Source organism: Pseudorasbora parva, chromosome 21, assembly GCF_024679245.1.
Source record: "Pseudorasbora parva isolate DD20220531a chromosome 21, ASM2467924v1, whole genome shotgun sequence".
In the NCBI taxonomy this organism is placed as follows: domain Eukaryota; kingdom Metazoa; phylum Chordata; class Actinopteri; order Cypriniformes; family Gobionidae; genus Pseudorasbora; species Pseudorasbora parva.
In genome coordinates, this window is record NC_090192.1 from 26,509,464 (window position 1) to 26,537,444 (window position 27,981).

The 27,981-nt window shown below is 37.5% G+C and overlaps 1 protein-coding gene across 2 annotated transcripts; it reads left to right on the forward strand.

Annotated features, from left to right (window-relative positions):
• Nucleotides 1-1,738: 1,738 nt before the first annotated feature.
• Nucleotides 1,739-27,966, forward strand: etv4 (ETS variant transcription factor 4). Of its 2 annotated transcripts, none has more exons than XM_067430615.1 (12): nucleotides 1,739-2,345; nucleotides 2,971-3,061; nucleotides 3,299-3,346; nucleotides 9,728-9,781; nucleotides 18,889-19,018; nucleotides 19,560-19,766; nucleotides 20,351-20,637; nucleotides 23,337-23,405; nucleotides 23,985-24,032; nucleotides 24,369-24,541; nucleotides 25,429-25,530; nucleotides 26,218-27,966. In XM_067430615.1, exons 1-12 carry the CDS (start codon nucleotides 2,289-2,291, stop codon nucleotides 26,443-26,445), a joined length of 1,494 nt encoding a protein of 497 aa, XP_067286716.1. In that variant the 5' UTR covers nucleotides 1,739-2,288; the 3' UTR covers nucleotides 26,446-27,966. The 2 variants fall into 2 exon arrangements, with proteins under 2 accessions (XP_067286716.1, XP_067286717.1); XM_067430616.1 differs by lacking the exon at nucleotides 1,739-2,345 and adding an exon at nucleotides 2,404-2,557.
• Nucleotides 27,967-27,981: the final 15 nt, after the last annotated feature.

The following is a 27,981-nucleotide window of genomic DNA, read 5'->3' on the forward strand; positions in this document are numbered from 1 at the left end:
GTTTTATATTTTGTGGACAACATGAATAGCTTTTCAAAGAGCATAATAAAAATCCAAGCAAGTCTTACTTTTTTATGTGCATATATTTATTTCTCACAAAGCAGTGTTTTGACTAGGCCTACTAGACTTAGTAACAAGATACCTTGGAAATCTATTTTTAATCAAAGACATACATATATGAGTAAACACTGCCCTGACACGAAGTTGAGAAAGAATGAAGGGCTTGTTCTACGATGGGGTAGAGTGTTTGTGTGTGCTAAGGAACAACCGTCCTTTGCTCCTTATATTTCTCATTCATCTCTCACATCACATGGATGACTGGCACTTACTGAAAACACACACTAGAACTAGGTTCTGTCACCAGCAGTTCAGGTTCAGAGAGCTGCCTTACACACAGCCAGAAAAAGAGAAAGGCGGCTGTAAGTGATATATTGGTCATAAACTACATGCCAATGTTGTGTGAAAAAAAAAAAAAAAAAACTCTTTGTGTTAAATATATTAATATTATGTAGGCATTAAATGTGCTATTTTATTTCTTTTTATGCTATTATTTTACAAACATAACATATCTGCTAACACACACATACACTCATCTGGTTTTTTATTTTTGTGGGGATTCTTCATAGACATAATGGTTTTTATACTGTACAAACTGTATTCTATCCCCTTACATTACCCCTACCCATCTCTGAAAACTGTCTGCATTTTACTAAACTTATTTAAAATGATGTTTTATAGGCTTGTTTCCTCATGGCATGGGGACACGAGGAGACAGGAGTCCCCATTGTCAGTGTGCATTCTGGTTGAAGTGAACCCTCAGCGGGTTAGAGAAACATGAACACACATAATATAACACATAAGTGTAACACTCCTTTATAAGTAGTTTTAGTTTTTTGTTTGTTTTTGCCACAGTTTTATATTACTAACACTGTAGTTATAGTTCTCAAAAATCGCCACACACACTGTTGATGTTCCAAAATGTCCGCGCACAACACATGAAATGGCCAAACATTAAAAGAGTAACTTAAGCAAGTTACTTTCAAAACGCTGTTTACAATGTTTAATTTAGGCTACTAGAGAACGTCATTTTTGCGCAGGTAATTCTGTTTTATAATGGAAAGTGTGTGTCGCTGTTTGCGCATTTCGCTGCCAGACTGTAATACACTCATTTTACACTTCTGAGATTGCAACCATTCACTGCTGTCCCGAGCCCAGCAGCCACCACGTGATGTTTTCGCAAGCTGTATCTGTTGTTAATAGAGCAAACGCTAAAAACAACCATAAAAACATTCCTGCTGGGGCAAGTTTTTATGAATGGCATTTTTCCTTCCTCGACTTTCCCCTTTTTTTGTGAATGAAAAACAACTGGAAACGTACTAGGGAAAACCCTTGGGATTCTCATGCGCCGATTGGCTAAAAGAATGAAAGCCCCGCCTCCGGCTGTTAAACGTCGAAGCTGATTGGTTGGAATGCGTAGAGAGGTTTCATTCATAAGGAAGGACAAAGAAAAGAAATTTGAGCTCTTGAGAGAGAAAATCCACCAATCAAAATCCTTCAGACTAAGCGAACATCCGACAGCAAGAAAAGCAAGTTAAAACCAGCAGCATGATTTAGGAAAATTGTTTATTGTTTTTCTTTAGTAATCAATTCACTGTGGCCACACATAGCCTATACACTGTAGGCTATAGGCTACCCCAATAAAATCAAAAAGTTGTTTTATTACTGCCTTTAAAAAATGTAAAACTCACTATCTTGAAGAAAAGATAAGCGTTAGAAATGACAGAAATTATAATGACAAGCTAAACGAATTAAAACAAATAGCCTACGTTTTAAACTCATTACAAATATAGCCTAGATAAGATAAAACAATTTAATCTTTATTTTCGTCGTTTCTCTCCTTTTAGGCCAATGGTAGGCTAAAGAATAACTCTTACACTATATACCAGCATAAACGTGGCATATAGGCTACAACAGCTAGTTGTCAGATTATCCTTGTTAAATGTGTTTACCCCGCAAAATCCAATGCAAACTCTTTAGACAATAGCGTCTTGCCTCAAATGAAACAAAGAGCAGGTCTCGAGCTGTCCAAACTGTGATTTAGAAGAGACCAGTGTGTGTTTATACGCACGCTGGTGGTTTTTTGTGAATGGAGCTCATTACGTATGCAGCCTTCTCGCGCTCCATTCACAAACTGCTGCTGCTGCTGCTGCTCTGTCCGTCTTCCTTCCTCTCTCAGTCTTCGTGGATCTCATTAAAACACAGCCTAAATGACCACAAACGGTTAAGGCATGGATTGTAAGATGGATGGATATCTGGACCAGCAAGTGCCTTATACTTTAGCTAATGTGAGTATGGCTTTATTCACTTCAAAGCTCCGCTGCGCTTCACGCGGGGATGTTGTGCTGTTTCTCTGTCGTCGTTGCATGTGATTTGTTTTAAGTAAGCGCTATTGCGTTGAAAACTGCTTTCAGTTTGGGCTGAAACAAAGTAAAACTGCAGTAAACAGCCTATTACATGTTCTATTTCTCCATGTTGTAGGCTACGTTGTGCTCAGAAGGTAAAGTTTAATCCTTTCAGCAGAAGCTTTTCTCAAAATTGAATCTTACTTGAAAGGAAATCACAGCTTCCCTTTTCAGGATGCTTGAATTCTTAGGGCTTTCAACGTGCTGATTTAAAACACTAAATTAAGTTTTGATGTTGAGTGGGCATCATTCTAAACTATCCTATGACAAAAAAAAAAAAGAAAAAAAAGAAAAGAAAAAGCATTTAGTCTTGACAGTAGGCTATCCTTGTCAAAGTGCACTGTAACAATCATCACTTTTAATGTTTCTTTTAAAAATGTCTAGTTCTCTATAGTGGGTTTAAAGGAAATATCCATCCTTTTCATTAGGAAGTTATACAAATCTTCACTTCTTCACAAAAATACGTATGCATTTTTTTCACTTACATAATGTTGTTTCTGTTTTGTAGAGGTCGCAAGGAAATGGGCCCCTAAATAGACTGTTGATGGCGACGAAAAGGAAATACATGGACACCGAATTACCCCCTCAGGAATCTGAAGGTAAAGTAGCAAGCAAGTTTACTAAATTACATATTGTTTTATCTACACTGGCTCAGTAGTCAGGACGGTGACAGTAAAAAGGCAGATTTGACAAGTGAATGAGTTCATTTATCAAAAATTACTATTTTAGACTTATTTTTCTTATCATTACATAAACAAATACATAGAAAAATTAAATACTTAGTTCATTTGAAAGATTAGATCAGCATGACAATGATTTTGGTTTCTTTTTTTTAGATCTCTTTCAGGATTTAAGCCAACTTCAGGAGACATGGCTCACCGAAGGTATGTGCCTTTTCTAAGCATGTATTGTGTGTCTATATTGCAATAAATATGTCCCTCTAGTGGCAATAAGCTAGGAAATGTCACACGAGGACATGCTATAGCAAGTGCACACTTCTCAGAGTTTTACACAAAAAAATAATAATAATAATACAAAAAAATATATATATATATAGAAAGGCTATTCCGAATGGGGTGGCTTACTTGCCCAGATAAGGCAGGACAGCAGTTACAAATTCATGCTTTCAGTTTAGAAATGTTTTTTTGTTTTGTTTTTTTTGATAGGCATGATATAGTATTTAAGGCCTAGGCTTAAGAATGTTTTTGCTGTATAGGACACTCGTCGTGTCAACATGATTGTTGCAAATGTGTTGCTTTTGTTAAGTGTACAAAAATGCCTTGATTGCACAATGCTGCTGGTTACATTTTATCGAAAAATCCTGACAAAGGCTCTTAAAGCCAGTACACCCAGGCAAAGCAAACAAACAGCATCAAAGCTAGACAGTCAGGAGGCAAATAGTTGAAATGAACCCTGCCAGAAACAATTTACTGTGTACATGTCAGCGTGTGGAGGATACAAAGGCTGCTCTCAATGAGACCGGGTGGCTGGAACCCTGCTGTTTTGAATGAATTATACATCTGTCCCATAGCAGAAAACACTCATATGTATTTTAGGAGAATAATTAAGAGGTGAAATGAATAAGGTTTTAAAAATTAAATGATAAAGAATGATTTTGCGCTCATTTAGCTTATATTAGTGAGTGTTAATGCACACTTGTTTTTGCCATATGCCATCAGGATTTTTATTACATTATTAGGACATTTACATTTAGTCTGAGTTCTCAATATACTGTGCCATCCTCAGAGCAGAACTATCTGCTATTATTATGCAGGTTTAAACTGTGAACTTCACACATCAGTCAGGAGACAGAGAGGAGGCAATGACCATAAACTAGAAACAATAGAGAATCATCCCTGACTTCACAAAGTACACTGAAATTTAACAGGTGAAGCACAATCGCTTGTTGTATATCCCTCAGTTGTAAGTCGCTTTGGATCATTCAGCATAACACTTTAGCTGCAGTGAAGTTTGAACAAAATGATTTTAGTGTTTGAGAGTACAGAGCAAATAACAAATTTATTGGGCACACACATTTGCTTTTTAAAAGCAGCCACATTTTTTTGCTGGCCATGAACTTTTTCTTTCTTTCTTCTGGTTGGAGGGAAAGGCTCATAATCAGGTGATAATGATGAGTAATTCATCATATTGTTAAAACAAACACTGCTGCAGGGGTTTTGCACTTAAAAGAGTAAGATAAGACATTGAAGGAAGCGAAAACTTGTTCATAGGAAAGCTTGTCCAGTCATGTGAGTATTCTTTACATTTTAAGACAGCTCCTCCCAGGATCTGCCGAACCAAAAAAAAAAAAAAAGTCATTCAGGTTCCCTCAAAGAAAAAGGAAACATGTCTCCATGCTTGCACAGACAAACTTTGGTCTTGTGCTGACTTGCATTTCAAAGCCAGTGACAAGATGTTCCTGGAAGATCACTGACTTGAAACACACACACACACACACCCCCACACACACACAGACAGACACTCCCACAGATATACACAGACACATAGTCTGATGTGACCACGTATGCGTTCGCACACACATGGACACACACACACACTCCCACAGATATACACAGACACATAGTCTGATGTGACCATGTATGCGTTCGCGTACACACACAGACTAACTACTGAGAGAAATCGGGTTGGTTTCAATTAAAGAGCTTGAGGGACTCACATTAAATTGATTTTTTTTTTATCTATCTAAAAATTGCTTGTGTTCCTTTTCAAAAAAAAGTTAAAACATGTCTAAATGATTTATTGCTTGATCTGGTGGGCCAAATATTGGCTTCAGCCTTGTCTCATAAAAACAGCCTTACTAATCTTCCTTGGGGCAGAAAAGAAGAACTTAAATGGCTCTAATATAATTACAGTATAGCAACAGGATAAGAGCAGCATCTATGAAATTAATGTAATTTCTATGAGCATGCTCAAAGGGGCATCAGTACTGTTTCCGTCACACAGGAAGTACCAGATTAATGTTAAAGAGATGGATTTAAATCTCCCATCGTTCAGTTTGTGTGTGTGTGTTTATGGTAGGCAGGCTGAAAGGGGACAGGGAATACATCCAAGAAAAAAAAGAATGTTGAAGTTTCAAGCGTCAGTTTCATACACTAGCCCACATGATTAAGAGCTATTGCATGTCAGGAATAAAAAAGAACAGTGGACAAAAGAGGAAGAACTTATGTTTCTTTGGCTCGTGCCTTTTATTGAGTCATAATACACAGAACATTTTGATAATAATAATTTTTTGTCAGTACTATTATCATTATTTATTATAAATATAATTATTATTATAATTATTATTATAATAATAATTATTATTATTAATAAACCAGTTTAAGGGCAAATATTTTGGAAATATTTAATATCTCACAATTCCGGCTTTATAGCTCATAAATCAGTTTTTTTTTATCAAGCAATTCTGACTTCATATCTCACAATCCTATCTTTATAACTCGCAATTCCAAATTTTATATCAAGCAATTCTGACTTTATATCTCACAATTCTGTCTTTATAACTCACAATTCCGACTTATCTCATAATTCTGACTTTATCTCACAATGTTTATAGCTCACAATTCTTACTTTATAACTACTTTATACTTTAAAACAGTAAGCTCGCATTTTTGGCCTTATATCTCACAATTCTGATTTTATAACTCGCAATTAAAACTTTATATCTCACAATTTTGACATCATAGCTCACAATTCAAACTTTATAACTCGCAATTCAAACTTTATATCTCACAATTCTGACTTTATACCAAGCAATTCCGACTTTATATCTTGCAATTCTGACTTTATAACTCGCAATTCAAACTTTATATCTCAAAATTCTGACTTTATACTAAGCAATTCTGACTTTATATCTCACAATTCTGACTTTATACCAAGCAATTCTGACTTTATATCTCACAATTTTGACTTTATATCTTGGAATTTCGAACTTTATATCTCACAATTCTGACTTTATACCAAGCAATTCTGACTTTATATCTCACAATTTTGACTTTATACCTTGGAATTTCAAACTTTATATCTCACAATTCTGACTTTATAACTCGCAACTCGATCTTTATAACTCGCAGTTTGAACTTTATATCTCACAATTCTGACTTCATGTCAAGCAATTCTGACTTTATAGCTAGCAATTCCGACTTATCTCATAATTCCGACTTTATATCTCGCAATTCTGGCTTTATTTCTTGCAATTCAGAGACAAAAAAAAACCACAATTATCTTTTAAAACGTTTTATTCTGTAGTAGAAACAAGCTTTTATAATTATCACATACATCAATATGTATAAATGTTAGCTGCTTTATTCAAGGACAACTCAATGTGGCTACTTTTATTTATTATTTTATTTATTAGCATAATAACAGTGACTTGTCGAGCCTTTTCCCCTAACTGTATTGAATAGCAGTCCTTGGAATTATATTCCATTATTGAACCAGTCTGCAAATTCACAAATCCACAAAAAGCAGAGTCAGCAAAACCACATACATTATTATTAATACCCTTTATGGGACATTATTGATTGTTACTGTACATTATTATGCAATCGGTATGCAATACATATCCATAGCTTTTGTTTGTGTCTGTAGATTTCACCCAGCACAACCTTTAAAGAAACTCACAGCCACTTGAAGCTTAACAGAATCTATTTGCATAGAATTTGACCATAAACACCTTGGAAAATTACTGTACTCAATGCCAGACACATTAATCTTCTGATTTTATGCATGCCAATTCCTTGATGTGAAGAAAAGGTTCAAAGCAACCCTTTCCTTTTCTAAAGCTCATTAAACTTTAGGAACTGTACTCTTCTTCTACTTTCCCTTAACCTTATCTTCTCTATTCTTTCTCTTGCTCTCTTTCCCTCCTCAAACACTTATTGCATGACCTTAAAAGCCAGCGTTCAAAGACATCAAAGCAAGTGATGAATTCCAGAACACTTCACCAAGCAGAGCTCATCAACATTGTCTGAGAATGTCCTTCAGATTTTTTTTCTATGTGCGCAAGAAGATACATTTAGTATTAACGGTACAGTGTTACATTTACTCTCTTCTAAATCGTTTCTTATTCTGTTGAAACATGCTTACGATGGATAAGCCAGTTAATTGGCTACATCAGCTTGAAAGTCTGTAAATCCATCAGCAGGGTCGGGCTAGTGTTGGTGATGAGTTGGGGGAGGATATCACTTCTTGTGGTCTGACATTGATCACCTTTTTATGTTTAAATAAGGCCTGTATGTGATACAGATGTGTGGGAGTGCCAGAGATGCAAGTGCTAAGTTTTCCACAAAAATAATTTTCAATGCAACATTTTTATCTTTGATAATTAGGCGGCAAGATTAGCATAATGATGTGGCAGGAATAACCCTTTTACATCTAAATTTAGTCACTCCAATCAAGTTGGCCTTGCTTTCCACACACCCTAAATTTAAGATTTTTGTTGACTTCATCTACAAATTTCAGTTGATGTTAACCTTGGGAATTAAAAGAGAACTGTATCACTTAATTAAAAGTGCTTTTTTTATGTCACTTAAGAACTGGGTACGTGAACCTGACTGCCATGCAATGCAACCAATCACAGTTTGTTTTGTTTGGCATCCTGTTTAGGGGCTTTAGGGGAAAATTTAAGTCGATGTCCCTGCAATAACAGACCATCATGCAACTGTAAATTATTAATTCAAGAACATTGTGCAAGTTTATTGTAACAGTGGAGCCGCGAACTTCACATACTTTTGAAAATCCAGTGATTAGTTGATCCTGGTAAGCGCTCATTGTCACAGTTGTAAAAACGAGTGTTCTTTTGCGAGGACCGCTAAGGAATGCAAAACACGCATCTCGCAGACATCCTGTAGAATTCAACCAATCAGTTGGCGACTTTGAAACTCCACAAGTGTTTCCGGAAAAGTGTGCCATATGCATAAAAACATTCAGCCAACAGTCCGTGGGCGTGACGTCTGAGGTTGAGACTAACAACAGTGTACTAAAACATACAAGTTTTTTTTCCCATTGCGTTTTTTTGGGTACAAAAAATATCAAAATGATCCCTGTTCACAAGGATCCGCAAAAACGACTAAAAACACTGTACTGTGCATGCCAGGCCAGTAGTTGGCGATGTCAATTTGTAAAGAAACACCATTCGTCTATAGACTGATCACAATACGCATGTCCATAACATAATCGTTTTCAGGAATTCATATATATTTTATATAGTTTATAGTTTACAATATATAGTTTACATGGAGATTATGACAGTATCAATTTCAAAAATGAATTTTCATGCGGCCAAAACAGCATTGTCATGTGAATGAATGAAAATTATGTTGTGCAAACAGCCCCAAAGTAAACCAAAAAAAGATAGATAGATAGATAGATAGATAGATAGATAGATAGATAGATAGATAGATAGATAGATAGATAGATAGATAGATAGATAGATAGATAGATAGATAGATAGATAGATAGAAAGCTGAAGCACGTTCAGAAATACAAGTAAAAAAGAAGCAGAGAGCAAATTTGAATCGAAGAATAATAATAGCCCATCTACTGTTCATCTGATGGAATTCAGCTGTAATCAAGATATCTGCACACACACTCAGTGGTGATATTGATCTGCTGCCTGTGGAAAAGTGCTGGCACATGGAAAAGTGGAGGTGAAGGTCACGGGCTGTCCAGAGGCAGTAACTCAGGTTTCACCAGGGATGATGAAGGGATACACAGGCCAGGCTAATGGACAGCCCATCCCTTCATCAAATCACAATGTCCATTTAGGCTATGTGGGCTTTGAAAAAATGATTTGGTTTGAAGGCATATTTTGAGTCTGATTTCCGAATCGACGGCGCAAAGTTTATGAAACACAGGAAAAATTAAATAACATTTGAACCCTTGTGGTCTGTTTGGGGTCAAAGAGACCATATTTAACAATGAAGTATGAGGTTGATACTAAATTTAGGTATGATTACACTAAATTATAGTAATTTATATTATATTATATTTATATTATATTATATATTATATTTATATTTACTTTTTCTATTTTTGTTTTAATTCATTTTTATTCCCCCAAAACAGAAATGGCACTTCTAGAACCGAAAGTAATATTTACGAAAAGTGGATCTCAACTTGGTAAAATAGGATAATACACTGGGTTTCAGAGGAACTTCATAAAAGAATATATCTAAAAAAAAAAAACGATTTGAAATTATGTCATAGTAATAATCCTTATTTTAATTTTTTGGTGGTCTCTGCAGCTCAAGTTCCTGACAACGATGAGCAGTTTGTTCCTGACTTCCACTCAGAGAACTGTAAGTACAGCATCCCTTTTGATTTACGTCTTAGGCATGAACATTAATGAACTAGAAACCTGAGAGGGTGAGAGAAATGACAAAAACAATAAGATAAAGAAAAGGAAGTAGGCTTGTCCTCCATCTATTTGTCCTAAAAGTGACTGATTGACAAACTGCTGGAGGCTGAGGCGTGGAGGTTTTCGGGCGAACAGTCCTGTTCTCATGCTCTGTGTAACAGAAACACTCGATACATAACCTGCTACACTTATACTGACGCATTTGGATGTTCATACTAAAGAGCACCTTCCATTTGCATGTGCCTGAAAGACTCAATTGAGCAGCCAAGGAAGCCGGTAAAAGATCATTCATGAGTCAAGCACAAAGATTCCCTTTTTGTGTCCGTCAGAGGTGTAAATGGGAAAGCAAATTCCTGTACCGCGCAACGCAAAGGGCTGCCTTTTCAACTGCTTTCCTCATTTTGTTGTGTCTCCTGTCAATGGCGTGCCTGGCTTTGTGGTGCGCGCTCTGTAAACACTTCCCCCTGAACCTTTTGTTGAAGCCATTCACAACATATTGGGTTGGGCCTTTATCACGTTAGCGAGTCTGTTATGGTGACATTTACTTTCAAAGGTTGCGAGGTTCATGGTATGAGTCATAGATCTTGTTTTTTTCAGTAACATGAACTGGTCCATGGCTTCCTAAAGGACGCAGGCTAGTCGCAATCCCCAAACCCATGTGTGCAAACAGTGCTAGTACCCCATTCTAGATCTGACCTCTAGTGACAGATGCTCCCCATAACATATTGTTCTTGTCTGTTGTGCAACAATGAGGGGGAGGAAGTGGAGATGAACTCTGGGGCAGGGAAGGGTCATGTCTACTTAACCCCATCAGGACATAACCAATCACCAGTGCTCTTTGCCATTTGACAGCCTTTCCTAATGCTCACAGAGGAGATGGGAGTTCAGGCTGACAGGCCTGTCACATTAGTTAAGTGGAGCAAAGCTTTGACTGACAGCAACACCCGCCCTTTCATTTAGACGTAATGGAGTAATAACTCAGGAATTGGTCACCATTTGAGGTCGCTCACTGAACAAAAGACTTGAGTTGACAAGCCAGCTTTAAACATAAACATATTCTCCCACGCTTGTGTTCTCTATATGGTGTGGGTCAGCTTACACCACAAGATCAAAACACAGCCTGCTCCCTATCGCTCGGCTGGGTTCAAACTAAGATTACAATGATACTCAGGTGAGTCAGATGTTTTTCTAAACCTTGCCAGCATGTTACGTTTCATAACGGTCTCTTGGCCTTTTGTCTGTAAACACATAAGGGAAAACAAGATACATTAAGCCAAGTGTTCAGTTGTTTTGCCAGTCAAGTTGTTTCCCGTCTGGGCACGACCGTGAGTCCGGGACAGAACGGAATGCCAGATTAAAGAAGTGGGGGAGGTGCTGGACATGCTGTTGTGCAACACCTGCACATCTGGAAAATCTATCCCCATCCCTCTCGGTTTTCCACATCGAGAGTCTCCATTTGGCGTAACTGTGACCTCTTGTTTGTCATTATTAGAGATGGAACGCAGTCATCTGGTTGAACGGTTCTACTTGGTACATAAACTGTCATTCAAAACTTGGGCTATAAATCTGAACATGACTAGTTTGAGTAGTTAGGGAACCATTAGCATTTTAAATGACTCCTCTAGGCTGCTGTAGAGGGGCCAAAGGTAATGAATCAGAACAAAATATCACAAAGCAAACACCAAACTTTTAATATTTGTCAAATAATAACTGTGAACATGTACTATTTTAAATGCAAGCTTTACCATTTTTTTAGGTAAACAAAAAAAATCACTTTCTTTAAGAGAGAAAAAAAATATATACACCTATATAATGTTTATTTTATTTTACTTATTGACTTAGTAATGAATTTTTCCTCACTTAAGTCTATGAAATATATATTTTTGACCACAAAACTGGTAATATATATGTTCAAAATCTCTTTATACAATTGATCAGTACAAGGAGTTTTTATGTTGTTTGTAATGGCACTCAACGAACAGGATTCTTTCTCTCATTCATGAAAATGCCCAAGAACAGAACTCCACCCTCATGGTTCCTTTTTCTGAATGGAGGTTTTAACCCCACCCCCATCCTGTTTCCCCTCCAACTGTACTGAAATGTGATAATTTAGGCTGCCTTTTCTCTCCCGTTCTCTCTGTCTCAACACTGAGTGTTCCAAGATGTGAGTTAATCCTGCAAATGCTGTGTTGGGAGATCCATTGTTTTGTTTTGTGCCTTGTAGTAATTATATAGGAAGTTGTGGCTATAAATCCAGTTCCAGAAAAGAGAGGTAAAGAGCAAGAGAGATGAAAACGAAAGAGATGTGCAAAGGGATTTCTAAATTTACAGCCCAAAGCTTGTTTGTATTGCGTTGCCCTTCCGTTAGCTCTCTCGGCGTGTCTGATATATCACTGGATCGTGCTGTCGTGCTCCCCTCCCGCCCCTTCTCTAACAAAATATGCAGCTCTACAGCTCTCAGCTTTCCAAAATACAGCTGCTATGCAACAAAGTCTGCAAAAACATCCTCAAGAGTGCCAGAAAATGTACAGAGACCAGTCATTCTACCCCATAGAGGGGGCCAGGCTTTCCTCTTTCACTAACTTTTTGCAGAGAAACGAGCCACACGCGTACACACACACCGACACACGCGCACATTTAAGCCCCACATTTTTTATGAATGGGCTGGTTGTGAGGGACTGGCTGAGGCAGCACATTAAGAGAAAACGGAATCTCCATTCATGATTTGGACTGACTGAGAGCTGCACTCAACACAGCCGTTACAGAGATGTTTTTCCTCTACCTCTTCTTCTCTCTCTCCTTTTTGCTCTGTTTGCTCTTTCTTTGTGTTGGTTTGCTTTTTTTCTGTTGCCAGTTTTTTTTTCCACTTTTTTTGTCACACTTATGTTTTTTCTCTCCTTTTTTGCTGTCTCTTTTACATTTCACTCTGTTGCTTGCTCTTCACAAGCAAAAAAGTAAAGTAAAGACATATATAATGTTCCAAAAGACTAAGTATTAACGAATTTTAAAGAAATGCAGTTTTTTATCTTTCTATTCATCCAAGAATCCTAAAAATATTGAGCACCACAACTGCTGTCAAAATTTGATAAGAAACACCAAATTAGCATATTAGAATGAGTTTTGAAGGATCATGTGACTCTGAATCATCATGTGACACTGAAGGTTGGCGTAATAATTGAAATTCAGCTTTGCAATCGCAGTTATATATTTTAAAATATATGAAGAAAGAAAAGTTATTTTAAATTGTAATATTTCACAATATTATTGCTTTTTACTGTAAAGCGTAAGAGACTTAAAGACATGATTAACCAAGATAAATACATTCTATAAAAGTATTGTGTGTGTAAAAAATATGTTAAAAATTCTTTAAAAATGTTTTTAGGATGTTTTTGTAGTAAACGGCAGCTCAGACGCTTAAGTAAAACTAAATTTGGAAGCTTGCGCCTTGATCTGCTGTTGAAACAAGGTAGAACATCTACTTCAGAGGCTGAGGTATGGCCGCTAAGGCATTGAATGGACAGTAGTGTGCGTTTTACTGCATTGGTGAGGACAGAAGCAAAGGGCCAACACACTAAGCCTACCCAGGAAATTGTCTTTTCTCCCAGCTCTCAAAGAGAGGCTCTTTTCCTCCCTTCTCCTGCTGATAGAAAAGAAACTGAAGTGGGGGCTAATGATAACATGGAACATATGTAACCTAACATACACACGTACACACATCAGAGACTTCCAGCGCACTGCGATAGACCGTGTTTGGAGACACCGAGTATTTTCCAGCGGAATAATGCAAGTCATTGCTAAACCAATTCATCGCTCAGTTTATCGGTTCAGCATAATCTTAGGGCAGTTCTGCTGAAGTGCGTCGAGCCACGTCTCGTATTGAAAAAGCAATGATGGGTCTATTGATCCAGGGTGATCTCAGGAGTAGATCAGGCTCCTTAAGAAAAAAGCTTGAGTGTTTCTTTATCTCTCCCTGTATAATTATGATATCAGCCCAGATGGGACACAGGGAGACAAGTCTCGGTAGAAATGTATTTCTCGCCGGCCTGACAGAAATTCAATGGGCAGGTGTTATCTCCCTTCAGAGATAAAAACGTTTCTCTCTACACGTCTCCATTCTCTACAGTAGAGTTCATTATATAATTTCTGCAATGAGCAGAAAATCAATATATGCATTAAACATTAAGAGTGGACTGCAATAGTGAGGGCTGATGAATGTGAGGTTGAGAGTTTGATTACTCTTTCCACATGAACGCACGCATAAAACACTATCATGTTGCCATGGATGACATCATTCTATTGCGTTTACAGATCATGGTCATCCACCTTTTGCAATTTTCACTTTCATCTGTGTGTTTCCTAAGTTAATATTTTGGTAATGGTAAAATATAGCTTAATGATTAATTTTTAAAGATGGGCGGTGCATTTCTTTTATTGGCAAAGTGTGTCATATGGTTTCATCAGAAAAAGAATCCAATCATAAAGGGAAGTGATACCGTGCAGTTAACAGAAACATGTCAATGCCATTGCGAAGTCTCCGGTCGGTCTCATCCACTCCCAATCACGATGTGACATTTACTACACAAAAACACTCAAACACATGAAGAATCCAAAAGATGTGTTTCCAAACAAAGGACGTATTGAGAGCTCACAAATTTAGCTTCACACGAGACTCTAGTTATCTTGTGATTCAAGTTTGTCAACAATTTGTCTGATATTCAAAAGGGAAGTTGCTGACGCTGTAAAGCGACAGTCAAACCAGAGCGAGCATTTTTATGGAAAACCCCTGGCCAATCACCATCTGAGAGAAGCCAGAACTTCCTTTTTTTGTTAGCGTTCTTCTCTCGCTTGCACTCTCTTTCATTCTGATCGTGTTGACATGGACACCACATGTCCGCCATGTGTTGCTGTACTGTGCTGAGATGACAGCATTGTTTCTGCAAAACCTCTAGCTGAAAGAACAATCCTTTCTATCATCCTTGTCCCTCCCCGGACTTTCCACTGATCATTTTAATGATGGTGGGTTTATATAAACCGCCTCAAATGAGAAAAATACCCTTTTTAAAATGCGTAGCTTCTTTTCTACTTAAACCAAAAACTCCAAAAACAACTTCTCATCTTTGTATTGTTCACCAAGACATTATAAACACTAAAAAGGGGTCAGTAAGACTCTTTTAAATAATACATTAAATGAATCAAGTGTCTGTAAAAAGACTTTTATTATTTTACAAAAGATTTCTATATACATTTTAAATAAATGCAGTTATTTTGAATTTTCTGTTCATCAAAGAATTCTGAAAAAAAAAAACAGTAACACAACTGTTAATTATTAAATGTTACTTGAGTATATTAGAATGATTTCTGAAGGATCACGTGACACTCCAGACTGGAGTAATGGCTGCTGAAACCCCATTCAAATCAAACTTTGCAATTATAGGTATAAATCACGGTAAAAAAAAGTAAATAAATAAAAAAAAACGGTAAATAAATTTCACAGTATTACTGTTTTAATGTATTTTTGATCAAATGAATGCAGCCTTGGTGCTTTTAAGAGACTTTTTTTAAAACAGCAATTAAAAGTCTGATTGGTACGTTTACACAACAATGATGTACTACAAAACTGAACTTTTGCTTTTTTTTTTTTTTTTTTTTGCATACAGATGATAATATAGTCAAAATGGCGACTAAAACTGTGTTATTCATGCCAGGCCAGTAGTTGGCGATGTGTAAACTGCTCTTTAGACAAAATAGTGTAGAATATAAATAATATTGGCCATAAAAGTAACTTAAGCACTGCATTGTCTACAATTAGTGGTTGTTGTTTTATTAGAATTATATTTCGACATTCCCAACTGCATTATTATAATAGTGACTTTCTGTTTTGCAATCCTGTCACTTTTATTTCAATTAAACACTTGATGTACTACTTATGACAGGCTGTACTTAAAAGGAAACAAACCAGCTTTGAGAGCCGTGTTAAGTGGGCTGCCCAAAATCAATACTGCCATTTCAACCTTTAAGCCATTCAGACATAATTGGCATCCTTGTTGTTCTCATTGATTTGTCACTGTTGGTTTCAAATGGCCAGTGGGACGCCAGGTGGCATCTCTTCACTGACAGTCAGAATGTTATCATAATCTAAAATCAGATTTTATCACAACATCAGCTCATATATCAAATGGGCATATAGGATTCGTTCACATCACACCATACTAAAGCAACACGATAATCCTTTGTTCTGTGTTTTTATCAAACAGTCTTTGCATAAAGACTCGTTCTGCTCAGGATTTGTGTTTTATCTGACGACAGGCCACAGCAGTCACATTCCTCTGGAACGATATGATAGGTTTAGAGTCTTGAGATATTATTACTCGAACTTTAGCTCATTGTACCTGTTGAGTTGATATGGTTGGCCTCAACTGTATCTGTCATAAGATGAACATTTCCAGGAAGTGAGCCTGACATGAATATACAATACTGTCCAGATGATCAGTTGAGTTAAGGTTTAACTCAGAAACAAAACGGTCCTGCTTTAACAGTGACTGAAATCAGATTTTCTCCATCCAAAGCACTGCTCAAACACCGATTTCAACAATGATATTTTATTTTTGAAGAAGAAGAAGAAGAAGAAGAAATACTAGTGATTACTAGTACTTTAACACAGTCTCTGAGGATCCCCCAGAACTCTTGGCTAAAGCCACCATACCTCCATCTGTTACAGCTGGTGGATCTTTTTTGTTTGGGGCAGGGGGGTATCGGGGTCCTGAGATTTGTTTGTGGTGGGAGTTGACTGAATGGTCCTCCATAATGATCCCCTACTTCCTAAAGCACTCAACCATGACCATCACCTTTCACCCCTTATCCTCTTCACTGAATCGTGCTATTTACATATGTAAAGTCCAGCTCTCACCTCTAAACCTGCCTGTCTCTAAAGGCTCATCCTGAGTGGAGACACTTGTCGTTTAGGTACAATGCTACTGGTTTTTCACACTTAGATGCAGCTTGAAGGGAGGTGTGAATGTTAAATGCACTCAGATGCAAGGGAGCATTATTTAAATCTACATCTTACCAGGTTTATGTGGCAGATTAAAATCACCAGAGGCGTCAAACACATTTTAATTCTCCCTATTTTTGTTTGTTTAAACTTTAATGTTTAAATTCATTTTTAATGTTTTATTAATACTGAAATAAAACAAAAGCGAGCACATATACTTGATTAATGTCCCTAATGAAAGGCTTTAAAATTAGTATAGGGCCTTTTTGGGAAATTGGTAATTTAGAGATATTAATAAATAAAGCATGACTGTTTTAGGCTTCAGTATACATTTTAAAAAGTCATATCAAATAAAAAAAAGACTAAACCGCTTAACCAACAACATTTTTGATAACACACACACACAGCACTTCACACAGATGTTACGTTACACATTTGGGTTACCCCACCCCCCACCCCCACCCCCCGCTCTCGAGAAAGAAAACCTAAGAAAAATGAGTGGTTTTAGAGGAACAGTGATGTAACCTTCACATGAATCGCAACGAGAGAAGCAGAAACGAAGAGCTTTAGGCAAATTACACCAAATATAGACCAAGATTCATTGTCAGATCTCCGTTTACTCGACTGCCATCAGTCTGTAAACTCAAGGAGATTTAACGGCAGACGGATGTGTCTTGACAATGCTACACGTTACCCCGCTTTGAAATCCTTGTTTGGTTCTCCATCCCATTTTAAAGAGGAATGATTCATTACATTAATAGAGTGGTTTTATCGTCTACAGTGATTCTATGTTCATAATGAATTTATAAAAGAACTTGCAGCCTTATTGATCAAATGAGCAGTCCATTATAGAAGCATAGCATTGATCTAAGATTTTTTTTCAATCGGTCAGATCCATAAATCTTGTATGCAGATTCATTACTCAGCTCTTCTGATTTTAGTGTTGCCTTTGAGAGGGCAGGACGTTGTGCTGCTGTGTTACAGTATTGAAAGCCCCCCCACCCCCACCCCAATTTTGTATTCTTTTTTTTGTAAATGAAATATGTAATTACCTGGGCTTGGGTTTCAGCAGTGCCTGTTCTGTCAGGTCTGCGCCCACGACAAATCAACACATAAACAGCCATAAACACAGAGCTGCTGCTCAGCTGGAAGAGCACAGCTGCTGCTGTTTACCCTGAGCGGCCCAGAAAAACATCCTGTACCGTGCCGTCTTTGAGCCTGGCTGCTCCCCTCCAATAATAAACAGCACTGCGGTTTAGACCCAGACCCCACGCATGCTGGGCGGCTCCTCTGCTACTCCTCAACTAAATGCCAAAATCTCTAAAAGTTGGACTGAAGAAACCAAAAAAATTCTTATGTAAATGACCAGCTGTTGATATGTTTATAAAAGACATACTCCTTTAACCACAGCCAATGTGTTGAAGCCGTTGTGTTCTTTGAAAGAGTTGGAAAAAAAAATCTGGAAATAAGATTTATGAATCTAACGCACATTAATAATTAAACTAAAATGGTTATGTCCCCTTTTCAATATTGATTAATGTAAGTGATTTTAAAGTAACCTTTTAATGCAAGTGATGTGTATGTCTATAATTTACTTTAAAGCTGGGTCTTGAGGACATGGCTTGGTTTCCCAGACAGGGCTTAGATTAAGCCAGGATTAGTTTGAGGACTTAGTTTAATTGTGTTTATAAATGTGCCTTAGAAAAACACAATACTTGTATGTAACTTGAGACAAAACGATGGCAATGACATATGCTTGCTTTCAGTTAAAACTGTCCAAACATACATTTTAGTCTAGGACTATAGGCTTAAGACTTGTCTGTGAAACCAGGGGAATAAGTTTAACAGTAGAGTTAAGCGTTCACGTTTGCATGATCTACTGCCCTCGCTATGGCTAAAGTCAAACTAACCAATTTAATGTAATTGTAATACAAAAATGTGTGTCTTTACTTTAGATTGTTACTCTTGTTGTAGTTTTAGTGCAGTGTGTCATTTCTCGAGACAGGAGTTACCTGGAATGTGGTCCATTAATGAACCTGTTTCTCTTTGTATTACAGCGGTGGCATTCCACAGCCCGCCTGTGAAGATTAAGAAAGAGCCTCAAAGTCCAGGTTCAGATCCCAGCCAGTCTTGCAGCCACAAGCAGAGCTTCAGCTATCCCAATGGAGAGCAGTGCCTTTACGCCAGGTCAGTCAAAAGCCGGATGCTGATCGATCGGTCTATGTATATCTGTCTATGACAGGACTATTGTTTATCATGAACATTTCCACCACATTGTCATTTCTGCTACATCTCAACTGATGCAGTGTGTTTAATAACATTATGTGGTGAATAAAATCACACATTGTGCTAAGGTTAATTTCATATTTTATTTCATTAAATACAATTAAATTATATTTTCACACATATTTGGAGACAGCAACACTAGTGATTAGAAACCCCCTTTTACTTAATATTAAATTGGTTTATGAATGTTCCACTCTTTAATATTTTAATTTAGCATTTTCGTATTTTAACATTGTAAAATCTGGCACATGCGTAAAGCAAAATCTATACATGCATTTAAATGGTTTAATGTGGCCTTTATTTAAAGAGAAAAAAAATCTCTTAGTTTCAATAATCTACCTGAAAAACATAAAAGTGTTTATAGTTGAAGATACATCCATACATGATCTATGACTGGAAAGAAATGGATTGTTGAGTTTGAAAGTGTCCGTGTGCCCTGCAGTGCCTATGAGCAGAAGAGAGCAGCTGTGGCAGCAACAACAGCAGCAGGAGGATCCAAGAGCTCTTGTCCAGGGACACCCATGTCCCCTATGCAGCATTACTCCCCTAAACCAACAGTGGGAACCCGGCCGGAGTCAGGGTACATGAATCCACCCTCAGCTAGCCAATCCCACGCCTGCCACAGCCACAGTTACCCCATGAACCCCAGGTAACAATAATGATAAAGAATGTGTAGGTATTTACTTTTGACTAGGGATTTGATTGCATGATATATCGATACCTTATCGGTTATGGGCTGTATAACTAAAATCAATGATTTTGAATACTACGTGTGAATCCATTTGGATATTTAAGTGAATGCTCATTTGTCCCGTTTACACTTAAATGACCTTTGTCGTCATCAAATGCTCACTAAAGTTAATCTTTAAAACACAGTTAAATTTAATGGCACTGTTAAATGTAAAAAAAAAATTAAGATGTGTGGCAAATCTAAAAATGAATATCTAATATTCATACTGTACATTATAATGTACAGTATGAATATTAGATATTCATTTAATTAACACATTTCGGCCATAACAAAATAATTATGAGTTTGTGTGTATATTAGTATTATATTACCAATATTAGTATTGGCCAGAATTTCAATATCAGTGCACATTTTTGACTAGTAGCATTTTATTATAATATATTATATATTGTCAAAAGAGCACAGTTAAGAAAGCATACTTGCATTGCCACAGCATTTTTATGAGCCTATGTGATAATCAATGCTTCATTTTTTCCTGCCAGTTCCAGGTTCCCTTCCGGCTCTGCAGAGATGTGCCCACCATTTTCTTCCCAAGGCCAGGCCCTGCAGCGCATGCATCCTGCCCATGCCAGCGGGGGCGGAGGCAGCAGTTACCATAGGCAACACTCTGACCCCTGCTTGCCTTATCCTCCTCAGCAAAACTTCAAGCAGGAGTACCTGGACCCTCTGTACGACAGAGTGGCCCACATGACCGGGACACAGCCTCAGAGGTTTCCTCCTGCCCATATGATGGTCAAACAGGAACCCACTGACTACACTTACGAACCTGGTACGTGAGTCAAAAGGCATTCTGATCGGAGTCAATTCATTTGCTTTGAAAGTGTCTTCTTTCCTCTCTCTTCCTGAATAATTAAACCACATCAGGCCACTAATGTAAACAGTAAATTGGTCGAGAAAACCCAAAGTCTCTTTTTTAAAGAGATTTAGATTGTTCTCCTCCGCTTCCACTGACACTTTGCAAAAGTCTCAACAGTGTTTCTGTACTTCTCCCCGCACCTTTACCCCTCCCCTTCTGCCTGTGTTCTTTGAGAGGGAGGGAAGCATAGGAATTTCATTGAGAAAATGGAGGGCACTGGAAAGACTAGAATCCCCAGCGGAGTGCTCGCGGGTGTAGGGTTGCAGCAGCGGCTTCCTTTTTCTGCAGGCAGATGAACTCATAATGGAAAAATGAGCGTAGCCTCGGTAACCCGAGCCCGTGCTCTGGCTTGGTCGAGGGAGCGGGAGGTGGGAGGGCGAGTTGTGTTGTAGCCCGGGGGCTCGGACCATATACTCACAACACAGGCAAACTCACCTCCTCCCACTCCACTTAGCGACTGACACAGGGTCGAAACACAACACCCTGCGCAGGTCCAACTTATCAGTGCTCTGTGAAAGACACAAACAACGGTGATCTAACACACACTGCACATAGATTAGGAAAAAAACTAAGTTAGCAGTTCAACTGATCCTTTAAAAGAAACAAAAAAAAGCAAGCATGACTTTTTTCTGGGTTATTTTGTTCCCTCCTAAGTAAGGTACAAGCCAGTATTGTTTTTGTTAATTGTTATTAAAAATCGTTTCCGTTATTGAAATAAAGCTGAAATCAAACAAAATAAAAATGTTGAAGTACTAAAATGACTAAAACTGAAGCATAAGCAGTATATAAATAATACTAAAAACCACTGAGAAAGGCCGATTCTACTACTCAGATTCATACGTGCTGAAATGTGGCAACTTTGGATGCGATAGTGTGGAACAAAAGGATGTTTGTGTGAGGATAGACCGCCCTATCTGAGGTGGAGTACAGCATGTTATCAGTAGATTCATCCCTGCCGCTCTGCTACAGAACAAAAACAGAGCAAGATATGCCAACATCCATAAGAAACAATTTCAGAATCACAAACTGATTGGACGGTTCTAAATCATGCATCTCTACCATCTCAGTTTATTTCAGAAGGGGTCCTGTGACAGAGTTTCAGTTAAAAATGGAATAAGTAACAGTCCGACAGCTCTGTCAACGGTGACATTTATTTGAGCTCTATGTATGAGAAAAGTGCTCTAGTCCCTCAGAGCTCTTTCTCCCCTGTGACCTCTTATCATGGCCTCTGCCACTGCATTCTCCAGCCATGAATCATGGCTCAACCTCACAAACGAACTGCTTCTTATTTATACAGTATGAGAGAGAGAGAGAGAGAGAGAGAGAGAGAGAGAGAGAGAGAGAGAGAGAGAGAGAGAGAGAGAGAGAGAGAGAGAGAGAGAGAGAGAGACTACAACGTTATAAAGCTGATTCTGTCTTCCCGCAGTACTGTGCAAGATCCACTGCTTTTTACTGCCTAAAAATAAAGCTGCCAACAGGTGATATTATGACAAATGACTTTATGACAAATGGACCTTTTGTCCTTGCAGCACTCAGTGGCAGAGGTTATCAAATCTGCAGATGCACCAGCCTCACACCCTACAGAAATAGTGCCTAAACAGGACTAGCAATGATTAGCTGTGTTCTCAAACCTAGTGAGCTGCCTTGCTACCGACTGCCGACATATAGCAAGCATATCGTAACCTCAGCGTAACCTCACGAGTGACTGTTTTGAAATTCTCATTGGCCACGATGTCTTACACAAATAACACTTCATACATTAGAGCAACTTGAAATTAACTTCAGTCGTGCTAACGGTGATGCATAGCTTGTAAAAATCAGTAGATCAGTAAATTGACAACGAATGTTTTTACATTGTTTTAACTCATCATAATAAGTTAAGCAATTTTCAACTTTTTTGCATTAGTTATAAAAGATAATTACAAAGTCAGTTTAACTTGAAATCACTTAAACATCCAACTTGTTTTTACTTATAAATTTCAGGCTGCAACTTTTTTATAGTGTACTACTTTGAAAGTAAAGGATTTAAGTCACTTTGTTACTTTTTATTTGACAGTCTTTATAATTAGCTATAATAATAATAATAATAATAATAATAATAAAGGTTTATTAATGTGTCACTGAATAATATAAAAATAAATAATATTTATTATATATAATTAATAAATATCTCAGCAGGTACTTTAAGTATGAGGGGTTTGGCTGACAAAAAATTTGGGAACCGTGGCACTAACAAAAATACGAGGCACATAAACACTGGGCAAACTAATTCATATTTAATTACACTGAGCTATTTTGATTTGTTTAGTCTTGTCCACCATATTGGATAATGTTTTTTTTTTTTCATTCATTGCACCGAATTGCCTTCTTTTCAGGATACATACAATGTATGTTTATTTGAAATCAAAATGTATCTAGCCTAGACTGTTATCTTAATTGGATTACTTTCACTTGTTGAAATGCTGTTCAACATAATCAAGATGTTTACCTTTAGCTTTCGCACCAGGCCTTAAAATACGGCCTATATAGGGCATTTTACCAACAGAACATAAATAAAGATCAACAGATCATGTGCATGCATCCATCACTGAGAGTATTTGTTTGCTCTACAGATGTGCCTGGTTGCCCCTCCATGTACCATCACAACGAGGGCTACTCCAACCCACAGCACAACAGTGAAGGTAAGGACATGGTTTGTTCATCTAGAATATGCAGCTATAGTTCTAGAATGCAAATTTCACACACTCACAGCACATCAGGATTGGCCGGTACTGTGCGGTCACTGGCTAACCAGGCCAGAGGGTCTGTGTTTCTGTTGGCATGGACATTTGTTTCTCCCTTGCCTAAAGAATTCCAGGGTAAATATTACTACTGGAAAAGACGAGTATTTTTCCTGGAGTGAAGAAAAATAATCCTTCTCTTCGCTTGCTGCATTTGCAGCACCATTTTGGGTATTTTCAGTTGTTAGCTGATCTCTGTAATGAACCATTAGATACAGAAAATTTAGTACCTTGCTTCACAAGTGTACATAACTGAATAATAATAATAATCATCAAGACAAGAGTCCATGTTTCCCATAATAAGAATTCATAAATATCAATGGAAAAAACTGTTACTGTAGTCATAGATCTCAATTTGAAAAGTCAAACAGGAAAATGCTTGTTATTATTGACTGCCATTAATACATTAGCGCAGTATAACTCATGTGGATCGTTTTTGTATAAACCAGTGTACTAATAATACCCTTGTCCTGTTCTCAGGCTACATGTTTGAAAATGATTCTCGCGTCGTTCCTGAGAAATTTGAAAGTAAGTCTTGCTTGTCTGCATGTTATTTTCCAACAACTGGCACTAATTTCAAATACAAAAAGTATCTTCAATGCCAATCTCATACAATTAAATGAAGTGCTATAATTAAAAACTACAAAATACAAAAATGAGAAATACAATTTATACATGGGGTCCATAAGTCTGGCCATTTGATCAATGTCACAAATTTTGATTATTTTTTTAAAACTTGAAACAGATTCCTAAATGATCCATTTTAACTCATAACTTTTCTTCAAAATTCTAAAACGTTGTTTATTGGGTATGTAATTGTTATCTATAGGTGAATTAACCTACAATCTCTTTGCCTGTGTTCAGGTGAGGTGAAGCAGGAAGGGGGTGGTGTGTTTCGGGAAGGTGCCCCATATCAGCGCCGTGGCTCACTGCAACTCTGGCAGTTCTTAGTAGCCCTCCTCGACGACCCTGGCAATGCGCACTTCATCGCCTGGACCGGCCGTGGCATGGAATTTAAACTCATTGAGCCAGAGGAGGTAAACATCAGGCTTTTAAGTTCTCAGGAGGCAAAATATGATTTTTACCCAGAAAAGCAATTGATCGCTCAGAGATCTAAGAGGAAAATATGAATATTGGGTGGTTCAGATCAATTCGATGCAGTGTTTATTCAGCCTTCTCAAACTGTAGAGAGAATAAACAATGGGTTTTAGAGATTTGCTTGTGATCAGCTCACACTTCCCCAGGGTCTAAGAACACATCCACACAATGGCAGTTTTCCATTAGCTGCCATGCATTATTTACCCCACTTAACAGCATAGTGAAATAAAATGGAGAATGGCTCCATTACCAAATATTACAACCTTCCATTTTGCTGGAGTCTAAGCACACCGCAGTGGTCGAGACAAGAGCGTTAACCTCCTATTGTCTGTGGTCAGTAGACGGCTAAATGGCATGACTCAGCAAACTATCATGCAGAGATGCATCCATCAGTTCTGCTCAACTATACTCATGAATCATTCATTACAACCAAAGTTTTACTATCGCAATTAAAGCGTACAGCCAAACAAAGACCCAGTTACTCAAATGTCAGCAGACACACACAAGTTCACTGCATGGCCCAAAATGGAGCAACTGTTTTTCTCAAGGACCCTAAAGTTGAACCTTTAAGATTAGGATAAAGAAGTATTTCCTCTAGATTTGACAACTAGCAGTTTGCGCTGTGCGCTGTGCGGTGTTCTTGGTTAGTTTAGTGGTAATTTGGTTATATAAAAGGGAACTGCATTATTTTGTGGGGACTCGCCCTTCCTTCTCATAGTTCAGCTGCTGTACAGTCATCAAGGACCTCTTGTGCTCAGATTAAGGCACTGCAGTCCAGTCCTTTCCTGCTCTTATGGTTTGTATTGTCTTATTTTTAAAACTCTAGGTGGCAAGACTCTGGGGGATGCAGAAGAACCGTCCAGCCATGAATTACGACAAGCTGAGTCGCTCTTTGCGCTACTATTATGAAAAGGGAATTATGCAAAAGGTATCGTTGCATCATCCCATTTTATTGTTCCCTATGCTATTTTGACCAACTTCAACGCTCCCGCTGAGTTGACTCACTTTATATGTGGGGTCCCAGTGTCCAGAATGATTTGAGTAAAATGAATATTAATAATGGTAACACTTTACAATGATATTCCTTAGTTAACATTAGTTAACTACAGTAGTTAACATGAACTAATAATAAGTTCCTTTTTATAATTTTATAATTTACTTATAAAACATCTATCTATCTTTGTTAATGTTAATTTCAACATTTACCAATACTTTTTTAAAATCTTGTTAACATAAGTTAATGTACTGTGAACTAACATGAAGAACAAACCATGAAAAATAACCATCTAAAAATATATTTCATTAAATAAAGTAATGGTTTTTGACACTAATGAAAACACACTGTAGAAAATTAAAGTACAATATTAGAAAATTAAATTCAATACAGGTTTATACTTCAGTTTTTTTTTCTAATTATATGCATTTTATTTACATTATAATTTTTTATTTCAAATTTTTCAAACCGAAAAAATGGAAGATCACAGTTAGTCATGATGCATCAACCTGATATTAATCAATGTTGTTATTGAGATTTAAATCGCATCCTTATTATGATCTTTGATTATGAAATATTTAATTATTATTATTAGTAGTAATATTGAACTTTTTCCCCTAGGTGGCGGGTGAGCGTTATGTTTACAAATTCGTGTGTGAGCCAGAAGCTCTAATATCCTTGGCTTTTCCTGACAATCAGCGGCCAAGTCTGAAGGCAGAATTCGAACGTTACGTCAACGAGGAGGACACGGTGCCGCTGTCTCACCTTGATGAGGGAGCGTCTTACCCTCCCGAACCAGCTGCCACCAACATGGGCCCTCAGCCCTACTCCAAAGGCTACATGTACTAATGCCACGATATTCTCCCAAGTTCCCAATCCCAGTTTACTACCCGCTGCACCTATTGCACATGCCCACCCCATCCACTTGTATATAAGGTTTTTTTGTTTTGATTAAATTAATCTCATTAGGGACTCTGCATTCCTCTCACTTCTGAGGCCTATCTAATCTAAACACATTACTGTGGTTCAAGAGATTGCTTAATAAAGACCCAATATTACTACTATATCATGAGAAAAGACTGTTTTTTATGTTTGCAGCAAATGCAAAATGCACAAAAAATGATTTTACCTGTGAGTTTACCTGTGACTTTACTAGATAGAGAAAATGTAGTAGGCTACTAACCAAGCTCTTATAGGTTCAGTCTGTTAGACCTAAACTCAGATACATGTTCTGGCAATGTGATTTGTAATGTAAAGTAACCTCCAGCAGAAATTGGAGAATTAGAATTTCTGACCACACATTCGAATAGAGATGGAATGTCATGTAAGGCCGTCATTTACAAACTTCTTAATTTAACATTTACAACAAAGTGCTGTAAGCAATGTTAGCTGTTCTAAAAGTTCAGAGAGACAGACAAAACATTTTTGTATCCCACAGCACTTTTTTTGTTTAAACATAGGCCTACACTGGACGGCCTGTGGGTCACATTGATTTTGCCAAGACAGACATGGGATTAAGAAGAGACAAACACAATTTTTTGAAGACACAAATAATACAGTGAAAAATGTTATTAGAAGTTTTGAATAGACAAATAGCCATGTTTATTTCTTTGTTCACGAATAAAACAAGATTTTATTTTCAGTTTAAGAGATTTGTATTCCTTGCAATAATACACTGTTGACCCAAAGTGTACTTGACTTCAATTAAATAGCCTGCTATAACTTTTACTTATACACTTATTCCTCATTTACCTACAATACAGTCCTAATTTTATAATTTATTTTACCATTTCATTTTTAAAAATGTGAACTATACACATCATTATTACACTGCAACTCCACGGTAATGCAAATTTATAATCAGCCAATCACATGGCAGCATCTTTCAACGCGTAAGGCATGTAGAAATGTTCAAGACGAACTACTGAAGTTCAAACTAAGCTGAAAGGCAACAGCAACTCAAATAACCACTCGCTACAACCAAGGTTTACAGAAGAGCATTTCTGAATGCAAGCAGATGGGCTAAATCAGAACAGAGGACCACACCGGTGCCACTCGTCAGCGAAGAGCAGGAAACAGAAGCTAAAATTTGCATGGGCTCACTAAAATTGGATTTCTGCTGCAATATTCAGATGGCAGGGTTAGAATTTGGTGTAAAAAACAAGAAAGCATGGATCCAATCCTGTCTTGTACCGTATCAATATTTCAGGCTGATGGTGAGGGGGGTATTTTCTTGGCACACTTTGGGCCTCTTAGTACCAACCGAACATTGTTTAAATGCCACAACCTACTGGAATATTGTTGCCAACCACGTTTATCCCTTTATGACCAGTGTACCCATCTTCTGATGGCTACTCCCAGCAGGATAACGGATAATCTCAAACT